The sequence below is a fragment of the Gracilinanus agilis genome, chromosome 2, assembly GCF_016433145.1.
Source record: "Gracilinanus agilis isolate LMUSP501 chromosome 2, AgileGrace, whole genome shotgun sequence".
Classification (NCBI taxonomy): domain Eukaryota; kingdom Metazoa; phylum Chordata; class Mammalia; order Didelphimorphia; family Didelphidae; genus Gracilinanus; species Gracilinanus agilis.
Window position 1 is genome coordinate 361,069,305 of NC_058131.1, and position 10,546 is coordinate 361,079,850.

The 10,546-nt window shown below is 42.1% G+C and overlaps 1 protein-coding gene across 1 annotated transcript; it reads right to left on the reverse strand.

Moving 5' to 3' along the window:
- Positions 1-3,536: 3,536 nt before the first annotated feature.
- MSX2 (msh homeobox 2) lies at positions 3,537-10,223 on the reverse strand. The gene is made up of 2 exons (XM_044661672.1): positions 9,839-10,223; positions 3,537-3,961 (listed from the first exon to the last, which is right to left on the reverse strand). Exons 1-2 carry the CDS (start codon positions 10,221-10,223, stop codon positions 3,537-3,539), a joined length of 810 nt encoding a protein of 269 aa, XP_044517607.1.
- Between the last annotated feature and the right edge of the window lie 323 nt (positions 10,224-10,546).

A 10,546-nucleotide genomic window follows, 5' to 3' on the forward strand; every position in this document is an offset into this window, starting at 1 on the left:
TTCAGTTCTCAGGAAAGCCTAGGGGCATGGTGCATTAGGGTCCGTGATGAAGTCTTCTCTGAGTAAGGTCTGACACCTCCCTCTAATAAAATATAATACTCAATTAACTAGGGCTTCCCGAAAGGTTTTCATTTAAACAAGTTAATAATGGGCGCCAGGCGAACCCCATGCTAGAGCTCGCGGCTCAGGAAGTAGCTTAGAGAGGCAGGGCTGAAAGCCCAGTATCCTCGGTGGGGAGTGGGTACAGCAGAGAGGTAATCACAATAATAGCTCTCATTGCCGTGATGCTTTACGGTTCACAAAGCGCTTTCTTTCCTCTCATGAGTCCTGCGAGATAGGTCGAGCAAATTGCAGTGTGCCCGTTTTACAGTCTACAAAACTGAGGCACAGTGTAGGAAAGTAGTTTGCCCAACGACATAGCAACTAGTCTCAGAATAGGAACTTGAACCCGAGGTCATTTCATCCAAAATCTAGAAGTGGCAAAGAGAGATGGAAAATAGAAAGAAGGATAGTGTAAGGGGAAAGGTATTTATTTGTAGGGAAGAAGGACAGAAAATACTGCCTCCTGAAAAAGCTGGGCCAACAGGCAGTGGAAAGATCTTTGTTTCCAAGGTCAGCACTCGCCCTCTCTAAAGATACCCACTCACCACTGATTAATGGGACAACTTCAGAAACACTTGAGTTACTTAGAGCATCCTACCACTACCTTTATTCTCCTTTGATTCTCTCTCCCTCCTACCCCTCTGTCTCTGTCTCTGTCTCTGTCTTAGAAAAAGATAAACAAATGTAAAAAGCTGAGTGTATAAAGGGAAACTGGAGTCCTTTGTGCCTTCCTAAAACAACTCTTGTGAACTCTCCATTACTTAAAAAAAAAAAAAATAGCATATCCATCTGATTCGAATCTATATAGACTTACATGTGAATTGTAAACTTCTCTATGGACTGAGGAGTGAAGTCGGTATTTATTTGGGGGAAAGTAGTCCACCAGATTTCATTGAATTGCAGTAATGGAGATTGCGGAAAATCAAATTTAAAAAGGTCTTTTTTTGTGAGCTAATAAGTATTGTAGAGAGAGAGGGGAATCCTTTGAGCTGAACCCAGATGAAATCCTTACTCCTATTATTAATTCATACGACTCTGAGGGAAGTCTCTGGCTTGTATCTCCTGTTCTGGAAAATGGAGTTACACTAGATTTTTCTCTAAGGTCCCAAACAGCCCTAGATTCTAATTTGGTCATCCTTTTTGAGAGACTTGCTTCATCTTTCTTTAGGACATCAAAAATGGAAGGGGATAAAAACAAACAAACAACTCAACTGCAGTTTTATCCAATCCATTCAAAAGTAGCTTCAACCCCAAGTGGTCCAGATTCCCCTGCCTCAGCCCAAGGGAACTGAGATGTGAATGAAAGGGAAACTGTTTTCTGCCATTTGCCTGCAGTATTAACGTCTTTTTATCCCAACTGAAAGTACAGCCCTCAGCCCCCTACCTGCCTTGAGAAAAAGATTCTCCAAAAACTTGTCAGATGCAGCAAACTGCTCTATGAGGCCACCACCCCACCACACCCATCATTAACTAATCTTTCACTAATGTCTTTATAGTATTGTAAAAACTCCTACACACCACCTTCCAGCTCTTTCACACCCGGTAATTCGGGATGCCCAGTGCAGAATTAAAAAGAGCCAGTAGGCCAATCTAGAGAGTTGCAACACTGGCTTTCCAGTTGTCCAGTTCTGGCCCTTGCTCCATGAATTAAATATCCCTTTAAAGTGAAATTTCTAAAAACAACAAAAAACCCCAATAAAGTCATGTCTCCACTGCCTCCTCCTCCCCATGACCTATCCAACTGAATGGATTTGTGATGATGTTCTAACTCTCCCCCAAGAGAAGAGACCTTTTAAAGAAATGTGAACTCTGACAAACCCGACAATAAAACAAGATTTTAATTTAATTCCAAATAAAAGAGATAAGAAATAGTAACTCTCCAATAAAATATATAAAATTGTACAAGCCATCCCTTTCAAAGGGACTGGAGTATCCTTAGGAGAGGGACCTGGGATGAGTGAACTGAAAGTGGTCAGGTTGGCAGCATTATTTTTTAGCAGAACAGAATTTGCTTGTGGGTTCCCTATACGCATACACCAAACCAAACATAATGTTGATATGTTCTGCCTTCTGATCTGCCTTCTCTCTAGTAACTTTCCTATTAAGATCAGCACACAAATATACATACACACATAAAAATCATATGATTCCTGTCTTTTTCCTCCCCTTTTAGAATCTATTATTGTTCAAGCATACTTAAGTATACAGGAATTGGTTACAAGATATTTTAAAAACACAAATGTCTACAATTAAACTTTGTTTTTGTTTTGTTTTAAATCACTTGTGCTTTGGTTAAGTCTTTCCCTAAAGATCACTTTACCAAGACCCTTTTTCTCCCTCCTTATACACTAAGACTTTCCAAATCCAGCCTCATCCAGTATTTAGTTATGGGAAGCAATAGCTTTGAGGAGAAATTATCAAGTACCTGATTCCTACTTCGAAGCCCCAGATTTTCCTCATGACTTTCAATCTCTCTAAATCATGTGGGCAGCACTTCTAATGTCAAATGGTTTGGGGGGGGAAGGGGAGAAGACAGGGGGACATCATAGAAAAGCCATCACATAAGGCTTTTTCCCCCTTTGCTTATGTAATATGGGGAAATGATGAACATTTTGCCCTTTAAAAGAATTTATTCACATCTATTTTCTATCTACATTGTCTCGGAGGCAGTCAGGTATATTGGAAAATAACATTGGACCCCAGACTGGAAATGTGCTTCTAATTCTAGCTCTGTCACTTACTAGCTAGCTATATGACCTTGGGCAAATAATTTCTCCTCTCTGAACCTCTAATGGGTATAATAATACTTTTACCACCTACCTCACAGGATTACTGTGACATGAGGAAAGCACTTTGTAAACCATAAGCACTTCAGAAATAAGAGCTATTATAAAAATAAACTCTGTCATACTTTTGAAACCTCCCCAAATTATATCTGACAAGATGTCTTTTAGAAGTATCTTATCCTTAAAAAAATCCCTCCCCGCCCCCAAAAAAATTCCCAAATTATCTTGTTGGAGGCCTCCTTCAGGAAAACGATATATTGAATATATACATATATATGCATATATAATTTTTCCTTTCAAAATACTTTAACTTTTCACGTCTGTAGTATAAAAATGTATTATACTTTATTATATATATTTATATATAAAAAGCCTTGAGGATCAGTCTTTGTGAAAAAAGAGGGGATGTCATCAGGTGGGTGACACTGACAAAAAGGGTTGGTGTCCCAGACTAAAGAACAAGAAGATATCTGCTTTGTTCTGTGAACACCTAAATGGTTGGCATGGTGCTCTTAAATATGCAGCAAAAGGGAAAAGTGATCCAGAACTGGTTTGGTACTGTACTCTTGTATGAGGAAAGAAAAAAAAAATTAAAACAAACATCCATCATGAAGTCTATTTAACTATTCCTTTGCTGGGAGATCTTCCTTAAGATAAATGATACATGCTATACCCAACAGGAGTAGCATAGAGTCCCACAGGTGGGATGGGGAGCACAGGTCTGTGAAAAGGATAAGATGTTCCATATAAGGAAGCCGCTTGGAGGGGAGAGTTGATGGGGAAAGGGAGGCTGAAGCCAGAGGGTAGCATAGGTTTGGCTGCCATTTTCAGCTTTTCCAGTTCTGCTTCCTGCAGTCTCTTGGCCTTGGCCCTGCGGTTCTGGAACCAGATTTTGACCTGTGTCTCTGTGAGGTTCAGGGAGCTGGAAAACTCAGCTCGTTCAGCGATGGAGAGGTACTGTTTCTGGCGGAATTTGCGTTCTAGGGCCAGAAGTTGGGAGGTGGTGAAGGGAGTCCTGGGCTTCCGATTTGTCTTGTGCTTCCGAAGGGTACAGGTTGTAGGACTCAAGTGTCCTATAAGAATAGAAGAGAGATGTTAGGAAAGAAAATCATGCGTCTTTCTCAGTGTCTATTCCTGGCCACTAGCTTCTTTTGAATTGGCTAACTAGGAGCTTAGTTTCTGGGAAACTAGACTTCTGTGTGAATTGAAGAGCAGATTTATGATGGACTATTATTACAGTTGTTATCATCCCAGATATATGTCCAGTTAATCATATCCTAAGGCACATGCGGATGCCATAAACAACTGCATGTTCCTTATTATTTTCTGTCTACAGATGATAAAAAAAAAAAAAACACCAAACATCTACTTCCCCAGATATTTCCACAGGACAGCTTTCTTAGCTTCCTTAAGGCAAATTATAAATTGGGCAAGGGAGGGTGGGAAATTAGCTCTCCCATAAATGGACATTAGTCCAGAAGAATCATGCTACCAGAGGATTAAGAACATATGACATCTTACTCATATCCTAGATATATTCTCTGGTTTGGTGCAGATGTGTCGATGCTGGCAGGGATGGAGAAGGCAGAATTATGATGAAAATAAAGGTGTGTCAACAACATTTAGGATCCATGTTCAAAATGGAATCAATTATGAGGAAGTCATAAGACTGGGGCATCCCGGGTGATCCCATCAGCAATTGCCGTCTGTGCTTGTTTGCCAGGAAGCCACAGGGGAAGGGAAGGGGGAGGTGGGAGGAGAGATACTTGGCAATTAGTTTTCAGCATTTGGCTTTTATGAGGTATGCTAATTTTCAAATATGTAGCTGTAGCAGCTAAACCCAATACATATGCAGAGAATGTGGCATTTCTCGTTGAGTTGGTTTGGTCCTAGAAACACAGTTTAAATTGCAGGCTAAAGGAACAGGGCAGCTTCCGTCTCTTTCTCCACTTCCAATAAGGGCTGGATGTGTTATAAGATGAGGAAGGGCCTGCTTTCTAGAAAACAGGGTTAAGTGCTAAAAGTTCCATCATAGCTGATACAGCTTCAAGTACGACCCAGCAATGGATAGAATATCTGTCATCCAAAGACTAGCCTAGCTAAGTATGGCAGGGTTCACTCCAGAAGGCAAGCCATCGGGGAATGAATGTTTTCAGTCATAGCTATTTAATGGGGTTTTCTCTTCATATCCACCAAGTAAGTACGAAGGACCAGGGTAAGTTAAAGACTAAACTGAAAACATGAACCATATTAACTATCACAGTTCAAATGGAAAGTCATTGAATTTTTGATGTCATCACTGCCATTGCTCCTTAGAGGGATATGGATTATAAGCTATCCATGAAGTGATTAAGACAAATATAAACACATGCATGTTCTTGACCTTGATAAATTAGAACTTGCTCTGGACTCTAATCTCACAAATGAGAGACAGATAAAGAGGAAGAGAGTGGATTTTCAGTCAAAGACCAGGGCTCAAATCCTTGCATGCTTTTTATAACCAGGATGCCCTCAGGCAAGCCATTTCACCATCCCTGGCCTAAATCTACTACTCTTCAGCTTATTCCATGAGAAAATTTGGGTATTGGATGAGATCTCCTTTCCCCACTCCAATCCTACCAGTTTGAGGCTATCTTCTGTGGATATATATTATTGGATTTTAGATCAGCTTGCGCTTAGAGAATCATTAGGACTCCATTCAAATGGAACAAAACAACAAAAATAAAAACCAAGCTGCCAGTTTTTAAGTACATATCAAAATAGCAGCCATAAAGCTATTAAGTACTCTTCTCCCCCAATACACCTTTTATTTTAAATTTGAAGATAGAGGAAGGTGATTTTATTATATAAAACAAAACATTTATTTTACTAGGCTACTACCAAATAATACAATCAAGCTTCCACTTGTTACCAGGCTCAGGTGCCTAAAGCCATTCCTTGACTAATGATCTGTCCTCTCACTTTTACCAAAGCCTTATTTGAATTGAGCTTAAAAGTTCTGAAGTTGTTTATTTAAAAATTAAATGAATTCTTGCAATTCTGTGAGTTCTAGAGGCCCTCCTGGGGATCCCTTGGGGACTGTCCAGACAGAGGTTGGAATGTAGCAAAATATGCTTTTTTTCCCTGCCTCTTACTAGGAAGGGCATTGAGGGTGTTCAAAGATTTGTACTGAAGAGAAGGATAGTGCTCAGAATGCTAACCTGGGAAGAGCATGATGCCAGGGCAAAGTATTTGGATCATAAACTTCTTAGAGGTCATCTAATCAACAACAAACTCCCTCCACACACACTCTATAGATGAGGAAACTGAAACCCCAAATGAAATAAATTTTCACAAAGGCGCATGGATAGTGAGTAGTTTAGTCATGATTTAACTGGTCTTCTAACTCTGTGTCCAGTCATCTTTCTACTATCCTACATTATTAGGGGACCTCTCTCCTGCCCCTCCAGTCCTTATGAACTTTTAGAGTATTAAGTAAGGGAGTCAGGGTGTCTCTATGTCTAAATTGGATCACCTAAAATGTACATGAAGCCAGTTCCACCAGTGTGTCCCCCTTTCCCATGTAAGGGCTCTGGCTTAGTTTTTCTCTGAAATGACTCCCATCGGTTTTGTTTTCCTTCTCTCTGAGTCTTGGGACAGAGAGACAGAATTCTGTGCCCCTACAGTTGTACTTAGCCTGGGAAAGAACATATAATCATGGGACTAGAGCTGAAGATAACTTTGAGATCATCTTATGCAAAGTCATACAGGTAGTAAATAGCAGAAGCAGAATTTGGACCTATCTTAGGTCTCTGAATCCAGTTTTTTCTCCTACATGGCAACACAGGATGACCTTTTTCAAGGCTTACACCTCAACTTTACTTTGAAGATCTCTGACTTGTGGCTATTGGCCCTGGCCCTCCTTTGAAACCCCATGTTAACATCATGCAATAAGGAGAGATGTAAGGGCAAGGTTGGGTCATGCAAGAGGAGCTGACTGATTTCAAGTTATGTTAAAAGTTTTGTTTTCAGAAAAAAAAAACCAACACATTGGGCATTTTTGTGCAGAGAGATTGTAGAGAGGAGAAATGTCACTATAATTTTAGTTTATCATAAAGTTTTAAGACCATTGGATTTGGACTCAAGAGGACCTGGATACAAATCCCAGGTCTTCTTATCATTTCTATGACCTTGGATAAGTCATTCACATTCCTCAACCTCCATTTCCTTGTCTGTAAAATAAGGATGGAGGGGAATGATTTTTTAAAATCCATCTGACTCCAAATCTGTGATCTGTGACTTCTTCCAATTTTTTTCTTTTGATTCATAACCCTTTCTAACTTTTTTCCAGAGATGCCTGTTTATGTGTCTGTGTGTGGAGGGGAGATGGTTTGAACAGTATGGAAAGAATGGAGGGGAAATGATATAGGAGGCAAAAGGAGTCTAGAAGTTGGAAAATAAGGATTAACAAGGGAGAACAGTGGTGGAAATAAATGGGAAAAGAATTAAAGCTTTTTCCAGCTCCATATGGGGTAACTGCAGGAAATCCTTCCAAGTTAGTTAATTGACCCAAGGTCACAAAATGCTTGAGAAACCAGCCCAGCCCATCCCAGCCAGCAACCTCAGCAGATAGGTGAGGACCCTCTCACACAACTCCCTCCTACTCAACAGTTTAACATAGAAGTCTTGTCATCCCACCAACCAGGGCGCAGGTGCAGGGGACAAGGGAGAGCCAGGAGAGAGGCTGTCCCTTTCCTTTCTGGTGCTGCTTTTCCAAAGTAAACCCCTTTGTCATTCTTTCGTTGAAGTTTGTCTCCAAAGTAGAGATGAAATAAAAGGCAAAGCTGAGCCACATCACCCTTGGGACCCATGCATCCCTATCCCATCATAATAAGGGGGTATGCTCCAGCTCTTGAGAACTAGGAGATAGGCTGAAGGATATTAGACAAATCTTGCTAAGAACTTGTATTTTGAATTTTCCCTATAGATAAAGAGAGCAAGGAACAGCACCTCCATTTTAATATCTAAGGACAAGGAGGTTAAGGAATTATCATCAGGTCATCCTGCTTAGAAACCTTGGGTATTAATAATAAGGACTCACATTTGCAATACACATTGTGATTAACATTTTGCTTTACTCACAGCAAGTGCTTGGTATATAGGAGTTAGGATTATTATCACCATATTTCAGTGGAGAACAGCTAGTATTTTCTCCATTTTATAGAAGAGAAAACTGAAGCAAAAAAACTTGCCCAGGGTCACATCCTAAGAGAAGCGGACCTTAAATCAAAGTGTTCAGACTCAAGTATAGTGTTGTCTCCTGTACAAAAACCCATTCCTCACCCCTCTCCTGGGGTAACACCTAATATAACAGTTCTGTTTCTGGGTTCCCTGGATCCTCTTCCCCAGTGACCTCCTGATTCCTGACTCTTAAAACTCTCAAAAACTTATAGTTCCTCTTCCCACTTCACTCCCTACCAAAACACAGTGGCACATAAGAATAATACTGGGGTGCTAGTGACCAATGTTGTCTGGGCTGCAGAAAGATATTTTTAAGACTAAAATTGCTTAATATGAGCTTTAGAAATATTTGTGGTTCTATTTTAAAGGGTGTCACCGAGCCTCTATGCGGAAATGGTTGAAAAGTCTGTCAGAACGACTACAAAGCTCTTGGCAATGAAATTGATGCAGGCTGTCAATTAGGCAAATTTAAGCTAAGAATCTTTCTTCTTTTCTCCTTATCCTCTTAGAAGCAGAGGTCTGGGGACCGGGAAGGTTGTCGAATCAAATCTTGCCCTAGATTATACTATTTCGAGTGGTTGCTAAACGAAAGGTAACGTGATGGTACAATGAAGAGAGCGCTGGATTTCTGGAGATTGAAGACCTCAGTTCTAAATCTATGCTACTTCATAGCTGTTTGACCTTCTGTGATGTTCCCTCCCAGAGCCCCTAATTTCGCCCTGTAAAAAGTCGTGGATAAAATGACCTTCTAATGTCCTTTTCAACTCTTAAAGACCTTCCGAATCTTTTGCAGTTTCGCTGTGCTAATAGAATTGAACTGAACTCCTTAAGAGTTGGATTGTCAAATCAAACCCCGAGGAACTTAAAAAGTATGGTCGGAAATTTGGAGGATGGACTTCCTAGATCTCCCAGAAAATGTCAGGTAACTTCTCCACAACCAGAAAAAAATTATCGTGGGTTTTAGAGTGGAGGGGGCGGGGGGAATCTTAGAGATCATCTAGTTTTAAAATTCGTCATTTAATGGGTAAAATTGAGTCTTGTTAAATAGATGGTATTGAAAGAAAACCGGGTCCGCAGAGGCCAGAGAGAAAGAATTAACAGTTCCCATTTTTCTTAAGGTTTGCAAAGGGTATCTCATAACCCTATGGAGTGGACGGCGCAAACCCTTTAATACTTTAATAGTGCAGCCAGGTTGTGTGGGATCCGGGATTGGAACCAGTCTCCCAGCCCGGCGCTCTTTCCACTCCCAGTGTCCTCTCTCCAACCTCTCTCCTCACGTTCTCCAAAGCTATGGACCCTGCTGGGTTTTATTAACATTCAGGCTCAGACTCCCAGCAGTAGAAGCTTGAGGGTATTTTGGCTCCAACCTCGCTTTATCCCAAGCCGGTCGGATCCTTCTCCAGCTCGGTACCCCCCGAGCTCACCCAACTGTGCGGATGTTTGGTATGCACTCAGTTGGCAATCGAGAGACAAAAGTTCGAATCCCAACACGGTCTCATCTCCTGGGGTAGTTAGGTAAGGCAATCTCTACCCCCGCCTCAGTTTCCTCATCTGTAAAGTGAAGTGAGCTGAGACTGAGGACCTCTTCCAAATCTAATTCCTATCATAATTTTCTGGCCGTCAGTGTTCTCATCTATAAAATAACTAGATCATCCCTTCCAAATCTATCTAACCCGTGGTCCTCCTTCCCTTCCTTCTTCCTCGAACCCAACCCTCCAACACACACTTACTTGGTGGTGGGGAATATCTGCCAGCCTCCTGAATCCAGGACGTCCCGTCCTCTGAGTTCTCCGACTTAACCGAGGACGTCTCAAAGGTTTTTGTAAGCAGCCCCGGGCTGTGAGCTTCCCTGGCGCCGAGCCCCGGCAGCAGCATGGTCCTGGATGTGCCTTCGCTGCTCCCACCGCCGCCACCGATGCCTCCGCCTCCCGCTGACAGAGAAGACATCTCTTTGGGAGGCTTCTTGTCCGACATAAGCGCCTCCACACTGAAGGGTAGGCTAGACACTTTGACCCTGCGATCCTCCGAGCCCAAGTCCGCGACCTCCGCTGGCGGTGCCGCGGGACCCTCTTCATCCGAGGAGAAAACCTCCTTCGCTTTGGAAGGAGAAGCCATATCTCCAAACACCCCAAGGTGGAACCCTCTCACCGGTGGGCCGCGCAGACAACCTCTGTGCGCGCCGCGGCTGCCGCAGTTCGCTCGCTCCCTCTCTCTGCCCCACTGCAGCTCCGGATGCACCGACTCCACTTCCAACCCTGCAGCTGCTACTCAACTTTTTTTGGGGGGTGGAAGTGGGGGGGAGTAAGGTTGTTGTCTTTTCCTCCTCTGGGAAGGTGAATAAAGTCGGCGCAGCCAATCCCAGGGGGTCATTGGCATGACGTAATGTTAGAGCTCTTCTGATTGGCTGATCAGAGAGGCTGTGGAATTTTTTTTTTTTT